Source organism: Asterias rubens, chromosome 9 (genome assembly GCF_902459465.1).
Source record: "Asterias rubens chromosome 9, eAstRub1.3, whole genome shotgun sequence".
NCBI classification, from domain to species: Eukaryota; Metazoa; Echinodermata; class Asteroidea; order Forcipulatida; family Asteriidae; genus Asterias; species Asterias rubens.
Genome location: NC_047070.1, coordinates 4,444,958 through 4,472,273, shown reverse-complemented (window position 1 = coordinate 4,472,273; position 27,316 = coordinate 4,444,958). Strand labels below are relative to the sequence as shown.

The following is a 27,316-nucleotide window of genomic DNA, read 5'->3' as shown; positions in this document are numbered from 1 at the left end:
AGTTTAAAGTCAACACTTACTTTATGCTGCAAGTTCACAAAAGATTAGTGAGTTAAATGAGAAAAACACAGAAAATTTTTCTTTTTGAAAAAAGAAAGAAAAACGAAGAAGATGCGGCCTCAAAAAGGATGAGGGATGGGACGATCAACTGTTCTTTTTTGTTTTTCGGTGGGGCCTAACAATGGTACTGCGACCTTCAATGCAAAATAGGGATCGTTGTTTAGTACCCGCACTACCAGGAATATATATTACTCTAACCTTTTGTTATTGGAACCATTCAAGCGTAACTTTAATGTAAATATTGCATGTACATGTACTTGACTTGCCCTTTCATGCATCTGATGGATATAGTTGTTGCTGCCAAATATCATGTAGTTGTTTGCTTTAGCCCTGCTAGGTTATACACTTTTTTTCTCATATTTCTCTTAAATACATATTTCTCTCATTAGCGATTCCCAAAGTCTGTTGGTTGTAAAAAACGTTCCCTTGTTACCTGTTTGTCTTGTCTCCTTGTTTGCAGTTTGTGTGTCTATGTTGTCCTGGCTTAATCTGACTAGCTCATACTTGCTTTATTTTGGTTTGCATTACAGCCCCTTATATGTTTGTCTTTTTAGGGAAAGGGGAACAAAAAGCATCTGCTTCTCCTTTATCCTTCATGTTAATGTCACATTCTTATCTATTTGATGTTCAATAACGGGATCAAGTTAGTTTTCATTTGTACAAGTTATGATATTTTTTCTTAGCAATATTATCACACTTTGTACTGATTGATGTTGACATGAATTAATGGGGATTTTTATCTGGAAAAACAATTGGAACGTGTTTGAATTGCACCCATCTATGATTGCACCCCATATAACTGGGTCTAAAACCAATAACAACAACAACAGCAGCAGCAGCAGCAGCAGCAGCAGCAATAACAATAACAATAACAATAACAATAACAATAACAATAACAATAACAATAACAATAACAATAACAATAACAATAACAATAACAATAACAATAACAATAACAATAACAATAACAATAACAATAACAATAACAATAACAATAACAATAACAATAACAATAACAATAACAATAACAATAACAATAATAATAATAATAATAATAATAATAATAATAATAATAACAATAACAATAACAATAACAATAACAATAATAATAATAATAATAATAATAATAATAATAATAATAATAATAATAATAATAATACTAATAATAATAATAATAATAATAATAATAATAATAATAATAATAATAATAATAATAATAATAATAATAATAATAATAATAATAATAATAATAATAATAATAATAATAATAATAATAATAATAATAATAATAATAATAATAATACAAATTTATTTATACTGCGCCAATGGTATTATTGGTAGTTCATTTCCTTGTTGTTGTGATATACAAGGTCAGTTTCGAGAAATCTAGTTATTTTTTTTTTACAAAACGGCACGATTCTCAATAGCTTTATGATGATTTGACACAACAATGGTGTTTTGTTGTCCAAGTTCAGTTTCAGTGTACATGTACATTGTATACACATCCTAGTGAAAATACTAAACAAGGAACATTTGGGTTTATAATCCCTTTTTATACAGGGACTTCGTTTCGTTAACGTTCAATGTTGTTTGTTAAAGGCAGTGTTGATGTGAATGGTGAATTATATTATTAGCGCCCTGAAAAATATTAATAATACCTGGGTAAAAGCGAAAACGAATTTTCTTTATCCCCGATGCAAATTTAACAACCCCTATTAAATAATAATAGTCTGTCCTTACTTTATGATAGCTTCCATAGTGGAGTATCAAAGCGCTTGGTATGTTTCCAGCCAGGTATGTGGAGCTACGTTTATGTGGTTGTTGTTGTTGTTGTTGTTGTTTTTGTTGGCGATGTAGTTGTTGGCGATGTAGTTGTTGGCGTTGTAGTTGTTGTGGTTGTTATTGTTGTTGTTAATATTATTAGTACTATAATCCAGCAATGAGTATAATTATACAATTTGTATATTACCTACCCCCCCCCCCCCTCACTTCCATTGGTGGTCACTGATGATTCAATCTTCAAGTTATTGTCTCACAATTATCATTCATTGTTTGCGGATAACAAGTATTCCTTTCTACCGTTAACAGGCAATTAAGTTCTAGTCTTCATTAACTCTAAAAAAAAAACACACCCAGAAACGCTGCAACACTAGGGACCCAATAGTGCATCGAGCCAGCCACGCGACATGCAGTCACTCACTATCATTATTATTATAATAATATCAAGAAGTATACTGTTTGGCATCAGACAACACATAGTATCCCAACGGTGCACACGTGCTATTCATGCACACTGATTCAGGGACGATTCGAGCCCCAAATAAACAGTCAGAACTCAGGACGGTTGTAGCGTGTAAACATGTTGAACTGTCATCCACTGATCGGATGCACAAATCGATACACAATAACCAATGGAATGTATTTTTCTTCAGCTTCGGTGGATTTTATCTGTCTCTTAGATTATAACTCCTCTTCGATAGAAGAAGATGATATAAATATCGGCTCTCCTGGAGTAGACGAGGCAGAACATTGATGATGCTGTTGTGGACGTTTTGGAGTGGGAACTCAACGATGTTTGCTAGATACAGTGGAGTGTTTAGAAGTGTGGTGGCACTGATTATGCTGTTGTTGTTCCTGCCTTTTGGATTGTCCGATGATAAAGTAGCGTGCACGGTTTACCGTGAAATGGGCGATGTGAACCTGGGGGCCTTGCTCTCTCTGCACGGCAGCGCCTCCAGTCACTGCGACACGGACATCATACCCCGTGGAGTGGTGCATGCCGAGGCGATGGCATGGGCCGTCAGGGACATCAATTCACGGAATGACATCCTGCCCGGTGTGACCCTCGGCTTCGACATCAGGGACGATTGCCGTAATGAGGACGTCTCACTGTGGATGTCACTGCTGATGCTGGAGAACATCTCACCCGACGCCTTCAAGGATTCCTGCCCTGGTGCCACCGTCTCCTCCACCAACCTAACGGATGTACTTCGTGATGATCTGTCGCACACGATCATAGGTATCATAGGCACTTCAAGAAGTGCCACTAGCATCCCAGTTGCCCAGATAACCGCACTCTTTCAGGTGCCCTTGATGTCTTTCTGGGCGTCCAGTAACGAGCTAAGCGATAAGGCAAGGTTCCCCTACTTTCTGAGAACCGTTCCTCCGGACCAGCACCAGATCATTGCGATCGTAGACATGCTCCAGTATTTCCAATGGGAATACATAGCTGTTATCCACTCAGTGGACAGCTACGGTCTCCACGGAGCTAGAGAGCTCCTTGTACTCACCGAGCAGAGGGGTATCTGTGTTGCGTTTACCTCGGCGGTGAACCAGTACCCCACAGAGAAGGAACTATCGGAGGTAGTAGCGAAGCTTGTGAGGTATAAATACGCACATGTAGTGGTGATGTTCTCGGCCTTGCAGGTGGCAAACGCAGTGCTTGGTCAGGTGGCCAAGATGGAGCCCGGCCTGAAACGCACGTGGATCGGTGGGGACGACTGGGGATTCGACCTGACGGAACACGGGTTTACCGATATCGCTCAGGGGTCTCTGTTCACCCGTTTCTACAGCCAGACTGTGCCGAACTTTGAGGCCCATTTAGCGGGCTTGGACCCGGCTACGGACACGGTAAGTTCGTGGTTTACGGACTATAGGAATGCGAGACGAAGTGAGTTGGGGTGCGGGGAAAACACGACTGAGTGCCCGGGCGTTTTCCCCGACAACCCCAGCAACGACTTCGTGGTGTCTCCTGTTATAGATGGTGTGTATGCGTTCGCCCATGCCCTTGACTCACTCCTTAAACAGTGTCCAGGGGGACTGAATAATTGCACTGATGTGAATACAATTACAGGGCATGGTCTATTGCCACATTTACGAAATGTGAATTTCACAGGAACGGGTGGACTGCTTTACTTTGATGAAAATGCCGACCCACCTGGAAAGTACATTATGAAGAACTACAAGAGGCTTGAAGATGGAAGTTACGCCAGCGTTGAGATCGGAGTTTGGAACTCATTAAACGCCGGGAAAAGACTGCAACTCCAGGTGGATGAAATCCGCTGGCAGGATGGCTCCACGGAGGCACCCCGGTCGACATGTATACCCGATTGTGCCGAAGGATTCATATTGATTCCATCGGAGGATAAATGCTGTTGGACATGCCAGGAGTGCAGCGACAACCACATTGTTATCAACAGAACCGTGGATTTAACCACTAAGGCATGTCTGGCATGTGATATCGAATCCTGGCCCAGCTTGAATCGCTCCGTGTGTGAGGACATCATCCCGACCACCCTGACTTTCAAAGACCCAGTCGTCATCACCATCCTCCTCTTTGCTCTCATCGGGCTCATTCTGACGGGTCTGACCGTGGCTGGCTTCATGGTGTACCGGGACAGAGCGCTCATCAAGGCGGCCAGCCGGGAGCTCAGCAGCATCATCCTGGTGGGGGTGATCGTCGCTTTCGTCGGCGTTGTTTTGCTCCTCCTCCCTCCAACTCGATGGACCTGTTTGGTGTCAGAGGCAGCCATTTCTCTGAGTTTTACCTTGACTTATGCACCGACTCTCCTGAAGGTTAACCGCATCTATAGGATCTTCAGGGCCAGTAAGAAATCAGTCAGGCGCCCGAAATGGGTCAGCCCCCGTAACCTTCTCTTTGTGGCGGGAGTCTTGATACTCGTCCAGGTAAGAAGTAGTACTACACAAATTGGGGACTTTAGCACGCTAGGTGGCAGCAGACATTTCAAAATAAGTTGTAAACGTTTTTCTGAGCACGCGCATAGCCAAGATTAATGGAATTAACTGGTAAGTCTGCAGCCAACTAGCGTCCCAAAGTCCACCCATTGGTGGTTCTGCAGCCGATTTCACAAAGCACTAGAATTAATCCTATCTCGAGTTAGGATGGGTTCAGTGCGTCATAAACGTCTATGGAAACGGGCCTAAGATTGATCCCAAGTTAGGAAGAATTTGGTGCAATCGACGGCTGGTAATGTGGCCTATTTTGCAACAATCGTCTGCAGCAAACAGCCGTATAACCGTAGCCGAAGTCTTAGACTGGAACCGTATAATTGTTAATTACAGTTCTCTTTGGTCAAGTATACACAGGGAACCAAACAGAACTGATTTGTAGTATCGTTTCAGGTAAACAAAAAAGGAAAACAAGAAGAAGAAACAACTCGCATTTAACTTATCTGCCATTATTTTGCTCGTAGGCAATGACAACTTGTTCAATTATTCTAAAGATTTTCTTTGTGAGAATGGGTAAATTAATGACTCTGTTGTTGTTGTTCTAAATGTTGTTGTTCTAAAAATAGCCACGAAAACAGATGTTCATTCAAGATGTTCACCCTGACAACGAACGGATTAATAAAAATGACGGATTGCTTTAATTTAAATGCTTTTATTGCCAGCTGGCCACGCATCATGCATAAATACAATTGTTCACACAATTATTTTCATTACGTCAAATGCCAACAAAACATTGTTTTCTGTTCAACAGAATTCTCGAAGCTGTCATGATATCGTTCAACCGATATTTGTTTCACTAAGAAGTGACAATTTGCTGAACCTTATACCCCGGGGTTCGATCTCTCGGCACTATTTGCTTCACCAAACCAGATCATCAACTGGCGATGCATTCTTAAAATTAATAGATTTTGTAAAAATCATCTTTATATATCACCTCACTGCCGACCAAACACTTTTACTTACGACATTCTCGAAACTGTCATGGTATCATTCAACCGAAGTTTTTTTCAATTATAAAATTCTAAAATAGTAGCTATCTTCTGAATTGCTCTATACCTCGGGGTTTATGGCACTGGTAGATGCAATTGCATCACTAAACCATGCGGTCCAATTTCCGGCCGTTGGGGCCAGACCTTGGTTTAGTTCTTCTATGGCGGGAAACACATTTCCTCTTTTCATCATTAGGTTCAAGGAATGAAGATTGTGCTAATTATAGATTTCACATGCATGATTGGGGGGGGGGGGGTCAAATCCAAGCGGTGCTTTAGGAAGTCATTGGACTATAATATTGCGTTTTATATAGGGATGAACAGTTTCAGATCTTTATCTGAATTCAGACTTTTTAAAGACACAGGACACTTTTGATAGTTGCAGAAGACCAGAAGGCCTATCCTCACTTGGTGGTATATATCTCAACATATGCATAATAATATATAAAACAAACATTTGAACATTTTGGCTTCATTGGTCATCGAAGTTGCAAGAGAATAATGACAGGAAAAACACCATGTTGCACAACGTGTGCTTTCAGATGCACGATAAAAGGCTTCAGTGAGAAATTACCTCTTTCTTAAAAGATTCGTTAATAATTCAGAAGGAGCCGTTTCTCACAACTTTGTTTACTATTAGCAGCTCTCAATATTGCTCGTTACCAGGTTTTATGCTAACAATTGTTGTTTAATAAGTATTGAGTATTACTACCAAAAGTGTCCAGTGCCTTTAAGTCAGTCTGAGGAAGAAAATCTTTTTTTTTTTTTTTGCAAACACGTAATGAAGAAATGTTGCTTTATAATCCATAAAATTCATCAAACTCGTCACGCAACCAAAATCTACGGCAGCAGTTTTTCCGGCCACCATCAAGAACTAGAATGCCTAATACCATGTAGTGTGATTTCCAGCAACTCATTAGATATCTTCAAAGACACTCTCACTAGCACTAAACACTATAAAAAATAAGCCATCCCATCCACGCAATGCGCCCACGCAATGCGCCCACGCAATGCGCCCACGCAATGCGCCCACGCAATGCGCCCACGCAATGCGCCCACGCAATGCGCCCACGCAATGCGCCCACGCAATGCGCCCACGCAATGCGCCCACGCAATGCGCCCACACAATGCGCCCACGCAATGCGCCGAAAGACAATGAACCCCATAGACCCGTCTTCTCCTTTGCTGTATCTCAACATATGCATAAAATAAAAAAAACGTAAACATTTGAGCTCAATCGGTCATCAAAGTTGCGAGATAATAATGAAAGAAAAGATACCCTTGTCACACGAAGTTGTGTGCTTGTTACAGATGCTTGATTTCGATACCTCATAAATTCTAAATCTGAATTCTCGAAATCAAACTCGTGGAAAATAACTTCTTTCTCGAAATCTACGTCACTTCAGAGGGAGCCGTTTCTCACATTTCTTATTATACTATCAATCTCTTCCAATTACTCGTTACCAAGTTGCTAATAATTATTTTGAGTAATGACCAATATTGTCCACGGCCTTTAAGCTGGTGTGATGTGTCTTGAGATTTTTTTTGCCGGCTCAACTTTACAGAAACAGGTACATATACAGATCTACCGTACTGTACTAGACTAGTGCTGAGCCACCGTTCTTCAATCGTTCTGTGAAACTAAACCCAAGGGGTTACCAATAGTTGGACGCTCTATAATTGACTTTCAATACCCCTCCTCAAACTGTTAGACCCAATTTCATACTTTGTGGTCAGCAATGACTCTCAACCTATGGCTGATCCAGTTTTTTTTTATAAAGGTATCCAACAGTCGAGTTTGAGAAAAGTCAATTTCATTATTCCCTTTTTTGTTCACCGAGTGATCGATTGAAAATGAGGACGGAAGAATATTGCTGCAATTCTCAACCCCTTTAAAAGTGCACAGCGAAGCCACAGCTGACGCATTTAAGGGCTGGCCATTTCATACATGAAATCATTATGATCAAAAATTAAAAGAAATATCACAATTTGTTTTATATGCACCAATACCAATTTCCAAAATGTGGGGGGAGGGGGCGTATAATTAGCTGTACTTTAAGAATGAGACAGTAATGGATATGCTATCGACCGTGACAAATTGAGCTCGAGCAATCTACTCAATTGAAATCCAACAGATATAATTATGACTTATATAGTACAATCTACAAATATAGGGGCGTAACTACGGGAAGGGGTGGGGGTACGCTCCTCTGATAGGTGTGTGCATCCACCCCTGCCCCCATTTGAAATCTGGACTTCTCAGTTCTGAAAAGAACTGTCCTGCTGTTTAACTGTTACTCGGGCGGATGATGTAGATAGGCTGGGATACTACTTTACTACCATGTATATACTGATGGTCATAAAGAGTTTGTCGTTCAGTGCAAATCTGTAAACATTAACATTTTCAATCTTTGAGTATTAAGGCTAAGCTGTCGTCTGCCCTTGCTCTATGATCTAAGCCATCAAAATATCGATTTCAGTTATGGATTTTAATGACAACGTGTTCAATCTCGCTCCCTGTGGGGGGGGGGGGTCCTGGTCATAATTATGAAACACATTGGTTGGGCTACGTGGGATCGAATTAGTGTCATAGCAAGGTCGACTTGTCTTCATTATGTGTCATAATGAGAAAGATGGATCGTTTATACATCGGCCTTGGGGGGGGGTCGAGGTTGTTATAAATAATCGAGTCAATCGGTGCTAAGACTATTAAATGTACGTGCATACCTGTTACACTAGCTTCATGCAACTAACATGAGAATGAATTATAAATATCTTGTTTAATCCTGTGCCACGAAGTGAGTTGTAGCCTAACCATCTTAAACACATATAGACGTCTTGACACCATATTCCCGCTTAAAGGGTTTTGATACCTTTTGTAGATCATGTTTTGGCCATGACATGAGTCCCTACTCATTGTGAATGAAGATGTGTATATGTATAATGTAATTTACTTGTAGAAGTTTAAGCTTCACAGTCGTCAATGTTTTTTGTTGTTGAAAATAGTTAAAAGGGAAACAACAGAGCCCTTTTTTTCAGAGGCTCGTTAATCCGCTCTACTTGCTAAAATAACTGAGACGACAATTATTGTTGTGAAATTGTTTTGCTAATTTCTCAAAAACTACAGCACCTCAGCAAGTGTTTTTTAAATAATTTTGAAAGTTTTGCTTGCAAATTTTAGCCTAGCAAAAGTCAGCATGAAACAAGTAAAAATTGGTTCATGTGACATGATATCTTTGCTTGTACCTTATCCTGGGCCCAATTTCATAAAGCCTGTAAGCACAAAAATTCGCTTAGCATAAAATCTATTCCTAGATACTAACAAGATTACCAACCAAATTTTCATTTGTTGCATATTGCTTGTTACTGGCATTCAGCTGTTGTTCGCTTATCCTGAAAATCTCGTGAAAATTTGGTTGGTAATCCTGTTTTTATTATGGAAGAAATTTCATGCTAAGCAAATTTTTGTGCTTACAGGCTTGATCAAATTGGGTCCTGGTAATTATTATATCATGTTTGGTTACTTTTGTAGGTATAAAGTAGCTCAATGAAATTAGGCCCACCACGATTCATGCCTTCCAGCGCTTATAGGCAACAATAATGACGAAACAAACAATGCAAATCCGTGGTGAGCGGGCAAAATGGCGGCCTTCGATCGCTTCCTTGCAAACTTCCCTGCCATTAGCAAGAAAACTTGCTTCTTATTAAAGGATTCGGGTACTTTTTTAAAATGTCGACAGATTTACATTAAACTTACAGGGTTTGAAGATAATGATAGTGGAAAGATTCCCTTCAAATATTACTCAGGTTGTGTAGTTTTTGAGAAATGTGTAAAACAAGTCACAAAATAGTTTTGGTCTCATGAGACCAAAATTATTTTAGCATGTAAAATCACCTTAACCAGTTATGATATTATACCAAAACCATAGCATACATGCTAAAACTGAGACGAAAATTATTACTTTTACTCATTTCTCAAAAACTACAACACCTCAGTAAGTAAAATTTCAAGGGAAGCTTTCTACTATCATAATCTTCAAACTGTGTAAGTTTAATGTGTGTCTGTGGACATTGTGTTTTTTGTTAGGAAAAAGTACATACACCCTTTAAGAAGCAATATAAAATTGCACCCTTGTCTTTAAAACATTAAAATGTTTCTGCAAACAACCCAATCAATTTGAATTAAAAAAGGAAGGAGAAGAAGGTCGCAACCACCATGTATGCTCTGCCCTAATTGTTAGTTAAATTTACTCTACTGTTGTTAGCTTTGACGCAACCGAAACTACATCTATCCCATAATAATGTTTGCAGTAGGGGCGAGAACAATGCCAGCAAATTTGCACAACCTATTCACGAACAGCGGCGAATCGTGAAAGTGACTTCCCGCCATTTTCGCAAAACACGCGTATGATGTGATAAGTACTGTTTTAATAGAATCACACTCAGTGACCAACGGCTTTCGATGCATACACATTCCCGTAACTAAAAGGCACTGGACACGATTGGTAAACTGTCAAAGACCATGATTCTCACTTCGTGTATCCCAACATATGCATAAAATCACAAACCCGTGAAAATTTGAGGTCGATTGGTCATCGGAGTTGCGAGAAAAAAAACCCCTTGTCACAAGAAGTGAATGTGTGCTTTCAGATGCTGGATTTCGAGATCTCCAATTCTAAACTTGGATCTCAAAATCAAACTCGTGGAAAATTACTTCTTTCTCGAACTACGTCACTTCAGAGGGAGCCGTTTCTCACAATGTTTTATACTATCAACCTCTCCCATTACTCGTTAACAAGTGAGGGTTTATACTAATAATTATTTTGAGTAACTACCAATAGTGTCCACTGCCTTTAAATGCACCGGACATGTTTGGTTACTGTCAAAGACCAGTATTCTCACCTGGTGTATGCCAACATATTATGCATAAAATAACAAACATGTGGGAATGTGGGCTAATATTGGTCATCAAGTTTGCAAGAGAACAATATTGTCAACCTTAAAGGCAGTGGACACTATTGGTAATTACTCAAAATAATTATTATCATAAACCTTTTCTTGATTACGAGTAATAGGGAGAGGTTGATAGTATAAAACATTGTGAGAAACGGCTCCCTCTGAAATGACGTAGTTTTCGAGAAAGAAGTAATTTTCCACGAATTCGATTTCGAGACCTCAAGTTTAGAATTTGAGGTCTCGAAATCAAGCATCTGAAAGCACACAACTCTGTGTGACAAGGGTGTTTTTTTCTTTTATTATTATCTCGCAACTCCGACGACCAATCGAGCCTAAAATTTTCACAGCTTTGTTATTTTATGCATATGTTGAGATACACCAAGTGAGAAGACTGGTCTTTGACATTTCCCAATAGTGTCCATTGTCTTTAAAGAAGGAAAAAACACCACTGTTGCGTTACTTTGTGTGCTTTCAATTGCATAATAAAAGGCTTCAGCTGAAATCACACGCATGTTTTACTCAGAGGGACTGAAACCCTACCTTAAAGGCACATGACACTATTGGAAATTATATATATACTAAAAAAAAATGTTTGCATGAAAAACTTTCTTGATAACGAGAAATGGGGAGCTGTTGGTTTATAGTTGTAAACACATTGTGGGAAACAGCTCCCTCTGAAGTAACGTTATCTTTGAGAAGGGTTAGGTCCTCAACCAAATATTAACAGACTATAGGCATGAAACCTTTAATTCGATGTAGGCATATGAAGGCATACACAAAGTTTTGGAACAAGGATGTTTTTTCTTCCAAGTTTAATTCTCTTGAAACTTCAATAACCAATCGAATCCACAATTTCACAGGTTTGTTATTTTATGCACATAATGGGATACACCAAGTGCGAATACTGGTCTTTGATAATTACCGAACGTGTTCAGCGCCTTTAAAACGAGTTGGTTATCTGAGATTGCGCGCCCTTTCATGCCCAATGCTCAAAGCAATAAAGATATTGCTTGAATTACGAGAGCACTGTCTGTGATTGTTTTTGCAAACAAAGATGAGGCATATCTGTATATGGATCCACTTCCATGATCGATCACAGTAGGAAATCTTTTCAATAAATCTACCTGAGACGTTTTTGAATTCAAGCATTACAATACAATTTGTGATTTGGAGATGAACAATAATTGAATCCGCTAAAACACCTCTGACTTTTCATTTACTTTTATTTTTTTATATTTTTTATTTTCATTACATTTACCGGAGACGTTCGTTTTTGTATTTAACAATTTGAATGCAATTTGCGATTTGGAAAGAACAATAATCGAATCCGGTATAATACATTCGTCTGATCTTTTGTACTTTGGTTTTCGGCAAAGCAGGAAAGCAGGAAATCTTTTCATATAGTTTACCGGAGACATTTTCTTATTTACAAATTGAGACACAATTTGTGTTTGAACATGAACAGTAATCGAATCCGGTAATAACACGTCTGGCTTTCATAGTTTTTGTTGTTGGGAAAACAGGAAATCTTTTCATTACATTTACCGGAGACATTTGTTTTTGTATTTAACAATTTGAATACAATTTGCGATTTGGATAGAACAATAATCGAATCCGGTTATAATCGAACCCGGCGGCAAATTAATGCTTGTGGCTTGTTTGGGTGTCGTTTAATGCTTGTAACCTTTGGGTTCATGTGACAAGAGACATGGTGTAAGGAAACGATTCAATGCAAACGCAAGAAAGAAAACATTTACATACTTTAAGACAGTGAATAATAGAACCTGCAGTGATAGTTTAGAGTTACTTGCTGCATGGCTTGAAGCTAAGTATGAGGCCTGATGGGATACATACCATGGGGCTACGCGGTTCAACTATTTCAAAGAGTTGCATAAGCACAGAAAGCACAACAAATTTAAATACTTAGCAGACAAAGGTGAGCCATCTCTTGTATGCATCCTTTTCTGTGATCGGTCGGAGAGGGAATCATTTCATTAAATCTCCCGGAGAAATTTTTGTATTAAAAAATTCACATACAATTTTCGATTTGGACAAGAACAATAATCGATTCCGGTAAAGCACGTCTGACTTTCATTCTATTGGTTTTGTGTAAAACAGGAAATGGCGGCAAAAATGTTTGTGACTTCTTTGGGTGTTGAATGCTTACTATGGCATTTGGATCCATGTGACATGTTAGACGAGACAATTCGACGGTTGAATGCAAACTTAAGAAAGAAAAACATTCACATTATAATCTTACAAACTTTCATTTCAGACATTGAATGATGGAACCTTCAACGATAGTTTAGAGTTTACAGTTTAGAGGCTGCATGGCCTGAGGCTAAATTTGAGGACTGTGGTATACTATAGGACCTAAGTGGCTCAACTCTCTTCAAAGAGTTGCATAAGCACAGAAAGTAGCTATAAGCACACCAATTTTATACTTAGCAAACAAAGGCAAGACAAAGGCTTTCATGTATCCACTTCCATGATCGATCGCAGAAGGAAATCTTTTCATCAAAGCTACCGGATGAATTTGTTTGTATTTCAAATTTTGCTTACAAATTGCGATTTGGACACGAGCAATAAGCGATTCCGGTAACACATGACTGATCTTTCATACTTTGGTTTTTGGTAAAACAGGAAATGGTGGCAAAATGTTTGTGACTTCTTCGGTGCTATTAAGTTTATTAAGACCATATGTTCATGTGACATGACACAATGCACAGGAAAACGATTCAATGCAAACTCAAGATAGAAGAACATTCAATGTCCAATCTTACAAACTTTCATTTTAAGACTGAAGGATAAAACCGACACCGATAGTTTTGTATGGACTGGCTGCTTGTCATTTGAAGCTAAATTTGATGCCGGGGAAACATATATTCAATATAGGGCAAGTGATGGCTCAACTCTCGTCTCTATTTCAAAGAGTGCATGCTTAAAGACAGTGGACACTATTGGTAATTGTCAAAGACCAGTCTTTTCTCTTGGTGTATCTCAATATATGCATAAAATAACAAACCTGTGAAAATTTGAGTTCGATCGGTCGTCGGAGTTGCAAGATAACTTTGAAAGAAAAAAACACCCTTGTCACACGAAGTTGTGTGCGCATGGTTGATTTCGAGACCTCAAGTTCTAAACTTGAGGTCTCGAAATCAAATTCGTGGAAAATTACACCTTTCTCCAAAACTAGGTCACTTCAGAGGGAGCTGTTTCTCACAATGTTTTATACCATCAACCTCTCCCCATTACTCGTTACAAAGTAATTCTGTTATGCCAATAATTATTTTGAGTAATTACCAATAGTTTCCACTGCCTTTAAGCGCATGCAGAAAGTATAAAAGCAAACAACGGTGATGCACCTCTTTTATGTATCCACTGACATGATCGATCACAGAAGTATTTCTTGTTTCATCAAATAAACCTGAGAAATTTTTGTATTTAACAATTTAAATACAATTTATGATTTGGACTTGAACAATAAGTGATTCCGGTATTACATGACTGATCTTCCATACTTTGGTTTTCGGGGGAAAATGAAATCTTGTCGTTAAAGTCTTCCGAAGACATTCCTTTTTGTATTTAACAGTTTAAATACAGGAAAAACAGGAAAGGTTTGCAAAATGTTTTTGACTTCTTCGGTACTGTCAGGCTTATAATGACCATGGGAAGTTGTTCAATGCAAACTCAATAGAAAAACATTAAATTTCCAATCTTACAAACTTTCATTTTAGACAGTGAAGGCTATAACCTTCAATGACAGTCAATGATTACTTTAACAACATCAATATACATTTTACAGTCTTAGACTATACGTTGAACTGAAGTATTTGTTGTGACATTAAGACGTCAAGGTTCTTGAGTGGCGCACTTTAAAGTATACCCAGAACACTTATATCGTGAAGTGTATGGGTGTAATACTTCTGGTTCACATAGCAGTTGTTTGCCAGGTTTTCTTCAGGCTTGTGAGCTGTACGTACACATATTTTGCGGTATATAACAAACAAACAAAATCAAAACACCCGAGACAGTTTGTCCATTCTGATTGGTCGAGAGGGCAAAACGTGGCCATGTTTAAAAGTAAAGCACAGTGTTTAAACATAGGCATGGCGTTAATTTGTGCACAGCTTTTGTACAAACTATTAGCAAGTATGCGATGCGCACAAATCGTTCAGCGTCAATGACATTTTCAAAAAGTTCTTCTCAGCTTTCCCGATTTTAAACAAAAGATAATTTTATTTTACAAATGGGAAGAAAACGGCCGTTTAAAACCTTGCAGGGTCGTGGACGTATGTAAAGGCCAGGGCCGAAATCACACGACCACGACCACGGCCACGACCCTGCCGTTTTTTAAACGACCCTCTAAGACCTCGTTACTTACTCTACACAACGAGGATGCTTAATGTTTTAGAAACCCCATTTCCCATTCACGACCAAATTTTGTGCTACCATTACATAGGTTTAATGGTTAAACAGTTGGCCAAAATTAGTAATTGTAGACCTAACTGAACATGGTGGTCAAGACTTATTCGCAGGCTAGCTCCTTAGTTGATGAGGGGTTTATCCCAACCTTATGCATAAAACCTGTACAAATTTGCGTTCAAACGGTCATCGAAGTTGCAAGAGAATAATGAATGAAAAACACTCTGTATGTGTTTTTAGATGCCTATAGGCTTCAGCCGAATCATTCTTTTATTTGATGGAGAAGTTACCTCTCTCTAAAAAACTACCTTACTTCAGAGGGTGCCGTTTCCCACAATCTTTTTAAACTATCAAAAGTTACCAAGTAAGTTTTTATGCCAACAATGTTGTGAGTATAAATACCAATCCTTTAAAGTCTTTGTGGAAACTTATGCTAGGGTCAAAGCGTCAGACCATTGACAGTCGTAATAATTGTAATAAATGTAAAGTAAAAAAAGAAGTACACCTTTCAAAATTTCCCATTCTGATCGATACCAACCAATTTATCTTACAAGTTAAATTGCAATTAAAATCAAATCATATTATTTGGTTACATTTTGATGTTTAAATTGCTTCTTTATACTGCATCTCTTTTTGTTGTCGACAATAATAAAAAAGATCTAAGAGCCAAGTAGTAATCGATAATCCAAAATGTCCGTAATTCTTTAGGAAATATTCGAACAATGCAGTAATTAACCAAACTAATCAACTCTTAAAAAGCATCCTGAAAATGTCAAAGCAATATTGTATCCGTTAAAAGAGCATAAAGTTCAGCTACTTCAAAAGGTTGAAATGCCGTGATGGCTCTCTTCAGCAAACAATGTTCCATGGTGATTCTACGTTTTGTTGTATTCCCAGTTGGCGAATTTATTACTTTTGAGCGATTACTATCGATTGGTGACATCTTCGTCCGATAGGGCCGGATATTTTACAGGCCTTTTTTAAACCAAAAGAAAAAGAGCGAATGGAAAGGTTCCTTTTCAAATCTTTAAGAATAAGATTTTTATCTTGCAACAATAATCGTTTGGTTTTAATTTAATTACAAAACTCTATAAATATGTTGGCTTGTTATGAGAGCTTTTCATCAATCGAATGGCTGAAACAAATTAATTTCAATTTACAAAAGTTTAAAAAGGCAATACTTAGTTATTGGTAATACACATACTCAAAATAATCTTAAGTATACAAAACTTACTGTAAAAAAAATAAATCCCGTCAAGTTAACGGTCCTTTAGGCCTACCTGGCAGCTAGTGTACCTGTTAAATCACTGTAAACATTACTGTGGAAGCTTTGTAATTGTGCCTTGAAGGGGAAGTCTGCAAAATTGTCCATTACCTGCCACCCAAGCTGCCAGGTAAAGCACCGTATAATTTCGCCCCCTTTTTTTTCTTCACATTGTTGAGAGCTGTTAATGAAAAAAAAAAACATTGTAAGAAACGGCTCCCTCTAATGTAACTTATAGTTTTTGAGAAAGAGGTAATTTCTCACTTAATAATACAAAACTTCAGACCCGAAGCCTTTTATTTGGCATCAGAATTAAAGCATACACATATTTAATACAACAAGGGTGTTTTTTTTTTCATTCATTATTCTCTTGCAACTTCGATGACCAAATTTGCTAATCATGACATTTCTTCATTGATAACAACAGTATTACCAACAAAATTTCCACGTGATTTTTAAGATAAGCAAACAACAGCTGATTACCAGTAACAAGAAAAATGCAACAAATGGAAATTTTGTTGGTAATCCTGTTTTTATCAAGGAAGAAATTTCATGCTAAGCAAATTTTTGTGCTTAGCAGCTCTATGAAATTGGGCCCAGGTCATGACAATTACCAAAGGTGTCCAGGGGCTGATTTCACAAAGAGCTTAAATTGATCTTCACTGCAAATCAGTCGCAGTTGCTAAGCAAAACGTGATGTCACAATACAAATTACTGGCGATACTACTGACAATTATTTTGTCTTGGGATGGATTTGATTGCTTCGTGTAATCGGCCCGTGCGCCTCGAAATCTATACACTGAATTAAAGAGAGGTTTTAAAGACACTGGATACTATTGGTAGTTGTCTTACTTGGTATATCCCAACATATGCATACAATAACAAACCCGTGAATATTTGAGCTCAGCTGGTCGTCGAAGTTGTGAGAAATTTTTGAAAGAAAAAACCCCCACCCTTGTTGTACAAATTAGTGTGCTTTCAGATAGGAATAAAAGGCTTCTGGCCTGAAGTCTTTTATTATTTTAGTGAGAAATTACTTCTTTCTCAAAAACTATGTGACTTCAGAGGGAGCCGTTTCTCACAATGTTTTATACTGTCAACAGCTCCCCACTATTACTCGTTACCAAGTAAGGTTTTATGCTAATGATTATTTTGAGTAATTACCAATAGTGTCCACTGCCTTTAAAGAGAGGATTTAACATAAATAAAAATAAACATTGTACAGCACACCATTATGAAGGTAAAAAACTGCACTAGTTATAGTGTCATTTTAAAATTATTCTATAAAGCGAAGAAAAATCAAATCTTTCATAACTTTCCATTTTACTTTTGAGAGACAAGCTTCTTCAGATTCATTTCTGCCATAAACAATCTGTTCGTTTCCCGCAAGAGTACAACATTGTACCAAAATAGTCTTGGAATGGTTTGAGTTACTCATTTAAATCTTCAATCACTCTTCCTGCCCTTCACAAGAAAAGAAAAAAAGAAGAAAAAAACTTCTTGATGCTCATTCGTAGGTTTGACGTTTGGTGTTAAAACATACTCACCATCTTATTAGCCTTTGTCGTGTGTTTTGTTCGCTAGTCTCCGTTCTGTACACATTTTCTGTCTTCTGTATATATAGTATTTTCTGTTGTTTATCTGTTTATAGGCTAATGCACAAAAGCCTCTGCTTCACATGAACCTAAGTGTTGTCCGACTTTAAGCTTCTTAATATCTATAACTTTCTAAATTATTGTGAACTCTCATTGTTTTCTTATCCTAAGTTACTATATGTATTTACTGTGAACTACTAACAAAAAACATTCTGACATGAGTTGATATTTACCAATAGCGTACAATACGCAATGGAAGCTATGACGAAATGTTGTTACACCTTCTACTTTGAGATATCAAATTGAGCCCCAACAGAGTACGAACAATATTTTTTTTTTAAGATTCAATATACAGAAATAAGGACCAAACATAATATAAAAGACAAGCTATGTGTTAACCTGTGAATGATTTATATGTCAACCTTAAAGGCAGTGGACACTATTGGTAATTACTCAAATTAATCATTACCATAAAACTTTACTTGGTGACTAATAATGGGGAGAGGTTGATGGTATAAAACATTGTGAGAAATGGCTCCCTCTGAAGTGACATAGTTTTTGAGAAAGAAGTAATTTTCCACGAATTTGATTTCGCGACCTCAGATTTAGAATTTGAGGTCTCGATCAACCATCTAAACGCACACAACTTTGTGAGACAAGGGTGTTTTATCTTTCATGTTATCTCGCACTTTCGACGACCAATTGAGCTCAAATTTTAACAGGTTTATTATTAATTTTTTATGCATAATTGAGCTACACCAAGTGAGAAGACTGGTCTTTGATAATTACTGATAGTGTCCAGTGTCCTTAAACCGTTTACGTGCAATTCTCTTTTTATATCTGGTAATGATATACTTGTACATGTGGAGGTACAACACAACACTCAGGATGTGATAACTTGTGGCAACTTCCGGATAAAAGACCATGAACCATTATTAAATGATTCAATTTCCGTTTTTCTTGGTCAACGGGGTTGGTCAACTGCAACAAAGACACCCCCATCCCTCGCCCCCCCCCCCCCCCAATTAAATAAAACAAAATTAAAGCAGGGTTTGGATTTCGTTTGTAAATTATATCAAATTAATAACATGATTATTTGGCAATTGTTATTGCATGAAATATCATAGAGTAAAATGATGTTAAACGTTACTTTTATTTTGTATTAAACCCCGCTCCCAAAGAATAACTGAAATGTTCTTCATAATTGTTTTACTCTTATTTTTATGCAAACAGATAATTCAATCATGGTTTCTGACTGACTAAATTTTAGACACGAAACAGGTTTTTTTTAAACAAAATTTGTAAACCCGGATGTTCATGTCCTGCATAGATTAGTATTTTTTTTGCTGTATTCTGACTGAATGAATTTTAATCAAAAAAAAAAAAAAAAAAAAAAGTATCCCAAGACAAAACAGTAATTTTTTTACCAAAATATCTAATCCCGGATGTATATTATTCAACCCACGTCATTATTGCGCATTTTCATCCGTACCCGTATTGAATTGGTAAAAAAATAAGGAATATTTTTTATTTAAACACTCAACAGCCCGAGGCCCTTTCCGGAAACAAAACTAATTTGATTATATATCTATTACCTTTGTTGACGGTTGTTTGCTGTGATTAATTCGATTAGGCACACGTTTACAATGAAGATCGAATAAATATTGTACAATGCAAGGCAGTTACGCTATTTGCTAAAAGAAAAAGAAAAACGAGCATCGTGGGTGCTTTATAGGCCTAATATTAGCCTAATAAAAAAATATACGATGGACAAAAACAACTTGTCGAAGAGGAACACATAAAAAACACCAAAAACAACATGAAACAAAATAACAACAACAACAAATAACAAATAACAGCGTACTGTGCTTTCTTCTGAATTTCTCTAATTTGGCAGGTTTCGAAAAAAATATTTCGTAGAACTGTGCATGCATGTTTGTCCACAGTTACAGTTTGTCATGAGAAAGATACTTGGCTGTAGAACCATCGCACATGTGTCCTTTGGAAACATGAGCATGTAGAATTAGCATTTTTTTTAAATGGTTGCCATATCCTAAATATTTGTAATTATTTAAAGTATGTGATGGTCCTATTGCTAGATATCTTTTCACGTGACACACTCTTTGTGTGAAATGCAACGGGTGTATCACTAAAACGTACACTCCCCACTATAATTATGAAAAACGTGGCTTAAAGCCTTTGGACACTTTCGGTAAACAGTATTTTCTAAAGGCCCACACTTCGTGCATCACAACTGATATATAAAATAACAAACCTGTGAAAATTTAGGCTCAATCGGTCATCTGAGTTGGAAGAAAATAACGGGAAAACACACCCTGGTTTCCCCACGTTTCGCCGTGTCATGACATGTGTTTAACTCGATGTCGAGAATTTATAATTGTTTTAATGTTTTCTCAAAAAGTTAACCATTTCATGGAATAATATTTCAAGAGAAGTCTTTTACCATTACCTTCTGTAAACCCTGTAAGTTATTTGTAAATTTGTGAACTTTTTTTTTCTGTTCCGAAAGTGTATAATGGCCTTAAATCATTTGTAAGATTGAACAAATTTCACTGATTTTAAAACAACATGCTTTGTTTACCAATGTTCGTATCATCGAATGCACAAGATATCACCTACCTGCCACACTACTCCTCATGTGCTACATCAGAGTTCGGAGCTAGTGGTGACCAACATTTATTACATTGTGGCTGGATGGGATAAAAACATGTTATTTTTGCCCTTACACCGATGTGTTATAAGCACCGTTTACTTGCTGGACCTTTGCCATTCTAGAGCAGGGCCCAATTTCATAGAGCTGCTAAGCACAAAATTTGCTAAGCATGAAATTTCTTCACAGATAAGAACATGATTACCAGCGAAATTTCCATTTGTTGCATAGTGCCTGTTACTGGTATTCAGCTTTTGTTTGCTTATTCTGAAAATCACATGGAATTTTGGTTGGTAAACCTGTTTTTTTTTCAAGGAAGACATTTCATGCTAAGCAATTTTGTGTGCTTAGCTGCTCTATGAAATCGGGCCCTGATGTCTTGACCGCCGAAATAAACCGTTGGCTAGGGGCAGTTCGAATCCCTTTTTGTAAGTATTGGGCACTTCATCCATTATTTGAAAGAGATTTATTTGCATCGGGTGTGAAGAATATTATTTGGTTTATGCCCTTGGCCTCACACTAGCCCACATCGTTGTATTGAGCCACTGTACTTTCCCGAGATCTGAGCAAATAAATTCCACACGCATATCACTCGGGTGGGATTCGAACCAGCGCACCCGGTCACAGCTTTGCCGTGCTGGAGCAGATGTCCGTACAACAATACATAATTTGCCAAGAAATAAACCACCAAATTAATTACAAAATAAAAATTTCACACGTAGTTTATAATGTTTTCATTGGAGAATGGTATAAATTTACTACTTTGGGGTCAAAACGATCAAACTCCATCTTATCAAAAATGTATTTTAAGCAACTTTGTTTACCGACGAACCTAACAACATGTACAAAACTAAGAGTAACTATGAATACAAATATGAATAGAAGACTTGCAGGTACAGCCATACTTAAAATCTATTTCAGAGCCAAAAAATGAAAAAAAAAAAATCCATAAAAAGAGGTTTTACTCATGGTTGTACCCGTGCAAAGCTTCAAACACCATTTATAATGTACAAAACTATTCCATAATCTCATCACATAATCGTTTTATAAATGATATTTCTCTATGAACGGCAACCATAAAAGTGTACATTTTTTTCGACACTTCATTGTATAATTTCCAAGTCGCGAGAATTTATTCCCGGATATGTTTTGTTTACATATCGGTAAAGGTCTATCATGTCAAATAATGGAAGTGTCGCATAACAATGCACCGACCATGCAGCCCTAAGCAATTTGCGGTAACCGTGAGCTGAGTGTTTGCCGCGGCGCACAGGCGCAGGCTTTTTGTCTGACCTTGTCAGAATTAGAAGAAGTCGGTCGTCCTGTGTTTAAAGGCAATGGACACTATATTGTTAATTACTCAAAATAATTGTACGCAAAAAAAAACTTACTCGGTAACGAGCAATATAAAACAAAAACATTGTGAGAAACGTCTCCCTCTGAAGTAACTGAGAAAGAGGTAATTTCTCACCCCCAAAAAACTTCAGGCCTAAAGCCTTTTATTATGCATCTGAAATCACACACATCTTTGCGACAAGTGTGTTTTCTTTCATTATTCTCTTATACAACTTCGATGATCAATTGAGCTCAAATTTTTGTTATTTTTTGCATAAATGTTGGGATTCACCAAGTGAGAATATTGGTCTTTGACAATTACCAAACGTTTCCAGCCGTTGATTTCAGCAAACTCTTCCTATCTCAGGATTAATCTTTGGGACCTAGGACGAGTTAAGTTCCATAACCCTAGATGTTAAGACGCATTGAACACAACCTAAGTGAGGACGAGTAATAACTCGTCAGGATTAGTGATACTAGCGTCTTGAAATTCCGCTGCAGTGCCCTGAAAGCATTCATTGTTTAAAGGCAGTGGACACTTTTGGTAATTGTCAAAGACTAGTCTTCACAGTTGGTGTATCTCAACATATGCATAAAATAACAAACCTGTGAAAATTTGAGCTCAATCAGTCGTCGAAGTTGCGAGATAATAATGAAAGAAAAAACACCCTTGCCACACGAAGTTGTGTGCGTTTAGATGGTTGATTTCGAGACCTCAAATTCTAAATCTGAGGTTTTGAAATCAAATTCGTGGAAAATTACTTCTTTCTCGAAAACTATACGTCACTTCAGAGGGAGCTGTTTCTCGCAATGTTTTATACTATCAAACTCTCCCCATTACTCGTAATCAAGTAAGGTTTTATGATGATAATTATTTTGAGTAATTACCAATAGTGTCCACTGCCTTTAAGTGCTTCATTGTTAATTGTAATAATTGTGATAGTACCACGAGAGTAATGAGATAGTAAAACACGAATCGCTGTATTATCAACTGTTGTTATTACTATAATATATAAGTTCTATTCGGCCAACAAGCAACAGAAAATATATTATAAGAAAAATAGAAATAGCTGTAACAAACTGCTTACCAACACAAATGGCCTATAAAACGCACTTTAAAAACCGCGAAAGTGCACCGTAGAAACTGGAATGTCACATTGCCGCATAAACAATTACCCCATCAGTTTCGATAGGGGTCTGTAAAAACGCACACAAATGGGCTTAATTGACAACACAACAAACATTGACAGGTATACTGGAGTAACAGAACCCGTCAAGTGGAATAAGATAAAAGAGAGAGAGAGAGGTAGAGAGACAGACAACACACGGACAGAGTGACAATGTTACAGAGTTGGTTTTTGCTAAGCTGACAGTGTAAGCATCTGATGTTATCCACCATGTACATTAACTGACAACCTGTAGAAGTTTGAGATCGATCGGCCATCTGGGTCGCGAGATAGTGAAAAACCGATTTACTCATAACATGACGTTTAAAAATATACATATAAAAAAGCGCACTAAGCGATAAACTCCAAACGGGAAATTAGTTTTTATTTATTTCTCATCAGATATGACATTTTTAGACAGAAATATTTCGAGTGATGTTCTCTACTATATATCACCATCATTAGACCATGGAAGTTTTATGTAACTCTGTGATCTTATACGAGTTGTTTTCTTACCAATTATTATATAATGTTTCTTTAAAGGGCCTGGTTCTAGATTAAGTTATTCATGTATTTTGCCTGTTCATTTTTGTTTACATTATAGATTATCGTCATAGCGATCTCATCCAGTGTCAGACCAGTGAAAGCGCTGTCAACCGTACCAGCGGTACCACCAACGAACTACCTCGAACTCTACTGTGCATTCGGCTACGAGTTCCTGGTACCCTGCACCTACAACCTTGCTCTCATCGTCGCGTGCTGTTTTTACGCGTTCAAGACGAGGCAGGTACCAGACAACTACAACGAATCCAAGTTCATCGCTGTGAGTGTCTACTCCACGCTGGTGGTCTGCCTGGCCGCACTACCAGTCTACTTCACGGCCGTTGCGGTGCTGCAAAAGGTAGCAACCTTGTGCTCGGCGTTGCTCTTAAACGTGTATCTGACCCTGGTATGTTTGTATCTGCCTAAGTTGTACGCCGTTCGGTTCTTGCCGAAGGAGCAGACGAATCAAACCCTGTCTGTGATCAGAGGAGGCACTATCTCGAGCAAAGTGGACGGATCGGGTGGAAGCGGAAGCGTCGTCGGTCAAATCCGTCCTCTTTAAGTTTCTGATGTAGACTTGACTCAAGTCCCAATCCGGTGAGATATACTGCTTGTTTGTTGACGCACTATGCTTTTAGGGTCATCTCGCAGGAGAACGGAACTTGAATCAAGTCTATAGTTCCGATGTGGCCAGGAGATTCTGTCCCTTTCTGTACCCCCCCCCCCCCACCTCCATACGGCAAGCTGTGAAACTACTCTTTCTGATAGCGCCCCCTTTGGAAACATCCTTCTTCAGCCCATGTTAATGTCCTATAATGGGGGACAGAAACTCCGGCGGACACCCTGGGACACGTCCGACTCCCCGCCGCGAAAATATACAAATAAGATACAAACCGATCAAAAACCAAATGAAGAAACACATGACTGTTCTCGTTAAGGGACCCAGATAGCCTCTAAGAGATATGGTGGATTCTATAGACTATGTGAACTTTGTTTACAATAAGTGTGACCTTGTACATTCTTTGAGTATTCTGGCAGGCACAATACTGCACAGGTCGTAATGGGAAAGATGACATTTTGTGTCATAATTTCCACGTAAATCCAAGAATTATGAAAGTAAAAGCTTGATAAGTTTTGAGATGTGCCCCCTTTCATTATATCAAAAGTTGATAAATATTAGACAGTACAATCTCCATAAAACATAAGATTTTCTGATTTCTTATTAGGCTGTGTATGTACGAATCGTGCCTGCAGGGAAGTCCAGGCTCTGTGGCTCTGTTGTAAACATTGTGATGTCACAGGTCACATCGTCTATAGAAGTGCACTGTTGTGTTTGGATGTATCTGACAAATTTAACCGAAACCTTGGTATAGTATAATGTCCACCCTACCTCGAAATATTGTCTAGATCTACTTTTTGTTGTTTGATGTAATCACTTTGAAGCAAGTGTCCATTGGTGTTGTATCCAACTGCCTCTTATGGCAAAGAGTAGGCTTTCGATGACCTATTTGCGTAAGTGTAAACAATCGTAACGTGAAGGTACTGCAATGCAAATGTCGCATTATTATTCACGAGTATGTTAGTGTGTCATGGCCACCAACCGTGGACTCTCCATTGTTCAACTCACTATTCTGACAAAATGTGGACCCCATTATGTTCCTTTGTGGTGGCAATCATGGTGACTGTTTTCCATTTATCACAAGTCCTTGAATCGATTGTCGAATGTATAGTATTACCACCCACACACCAAAGCTTGTATATGCCTGGAACACGTGGACCTCTGATTATTCATCTTTTGTTTAAACCTTTCTGCAACAGCTCCAATTTGTTTTGTACACGTTTTCCAACTGCGGACCTTTCTCGAACCGTGTACCCTATTGTCCTCTTTTGTTATCAGTTCCCCTGATGTGAATGTGTATACCTACTCAAAAGCAACCTAACGGATCCGGTTTGTAGTGTCCTGCTTTTGTTGTTCTATATAATCCCCCTTCTAAAGAATTCCCTTGTGGTGTCCATTGTTTCATTATGTAAAAGACCCCACAAGGGCCCTTTCGTTAACCAAAGTTTGTTAACACCTGTAGTCGGAGACCAACTATTGTCCCTCCGATTCTGTTTAAATAGTCATTAACTATTTGGCAACAAATCACATTAGTTCCACAATGACTCCCTTGTGGAGTCCACTGTTTCATTGTGTAAAAGACGCCACAAGGGCCCTCCCGTTAACCCAATTGTCTGTAAACACCTGTAGTCGGAGACTAACTTATTGTCTCTCCATTTCTGTTCAAATAATCATTAACTATTTGGAAACAAAGCAAATCAGTCCCACAATTATTCCCTGTGGGGGTCCATTGTTACATTGTGTAAACGACACCAAAAGGACCCTCTAGTTTAGCCCAGGTGTGTAAGCACTGCAATCGGAGACCTCCTATTGTCCCTCTTTATTTTGAATAATCATTAACTTTTTTGGCAACAAATCCCATTAGTTCTGTACACACTTTCCAAGATGGCACCTTCACCTTAACCGGGCACCCTATGAACGTTTGACCGTGATTTAGTTTCGTGCACAGGTTTAAACTTAATTAAAGCAAGAAAAAACAATCGAGGGTTCCCTGTGTCAAAATACACGCGTGAGACCCATTGCATGAATTGCACATGACGTCATTGACCACCATCTTGGATGAAACGTGCAGGCGTGAAAAGCTATCATTGGTTGAGAGTTGTGCGTAGCGTGTACACTTGTACCCCATCTTTAGGCACATGTCGTCACGCGAGGCAATTTACAGGCAATCAGGCAATGTCCAAGGAAGAAAAAGCCATTCACAGATAAATGTTCACCTATTTTTCTGGGGATTGTAGACACTGTTCTCAAGGTTACTGATGTGCCATCAACGTGGTCCTGTGACATGCACTGTATTGGTTGCCTCCTCCAAGTTTCCTGTAAAAGTTGACTCGTGGGACAGTACCCTTCTGTCGGTCACTGATCGACGCTATGTGCAATCCATTTACTCTAGTGGCTTCTCTTCCTGTTGGGTCACAGCTTCCTGTAGACACATGGTTTTTAAACCTTGGTTCTGAGGATATCTAAAAACGAAACAAAACCGGCAATAGACCTTCGTATTGATGAAGTCACTGTTTGTATAACACGTTGCAGAAGATTGTGAAACCACCGCGTCTCTGATCAATGGTCCGAAATGCAGTTTTCAGTAACAGCATTTACAGTACGGAGCCCCTAAAGTGACAGTGATGAAAAACAAAATTATCAACAAAGAAACAGTTTGAGTTCTTCTTGCTCTCGACCTGATTTCGTGTGAAAAGACTTATTTAGAAAGCATGAAACATTCGAGCGCACGGTGAAATAAACAACTAAACAATTATTTCGGTGTCCATTATTTTTGTTTTCACCATATTTGTCCCTTTGTGGACTCCGTTAGTATTTAGTGCTTGGTATGTGCAGTTCGATTCAATTGCAAAACATTAGGTTAATGTTCTGTAACAGAAAGTTTGCATCTAGTGTGCGTCAAGGCGAGCTCTTAAAGGATGAGTGTATAATGCCTATGGCACCC

The 27,316-nt window shown here is 38.2% G+C and overlaps 1 protein-coding gene across 1 annotated transcript; it reads left to right on the top strand.

The window, feature by feature from the left end:
- The first annotated feature begins 2,631 nt into the window (after window positions 1-2,631).
- LOC117294687 (metabotropic glutamate receptor 7-like) lies at window positions 2,632-24,315 on the top strand. The gene is made up of 3 exons (XM_033777194.1): window positions 2,632-4,746; window positions 6,010-6,054; window positions 23,815-24,315. Exons 1-3 carry the CDS (start codon window positions 2,632-2,634, stop codon window positions 24,313-24,315), a joined length of 2,661 nt encoding a protein of 886 aa, XP_033633085.1.
- Window positions 24,316-27,316: the final 3,001 nt, after the last annotated feature.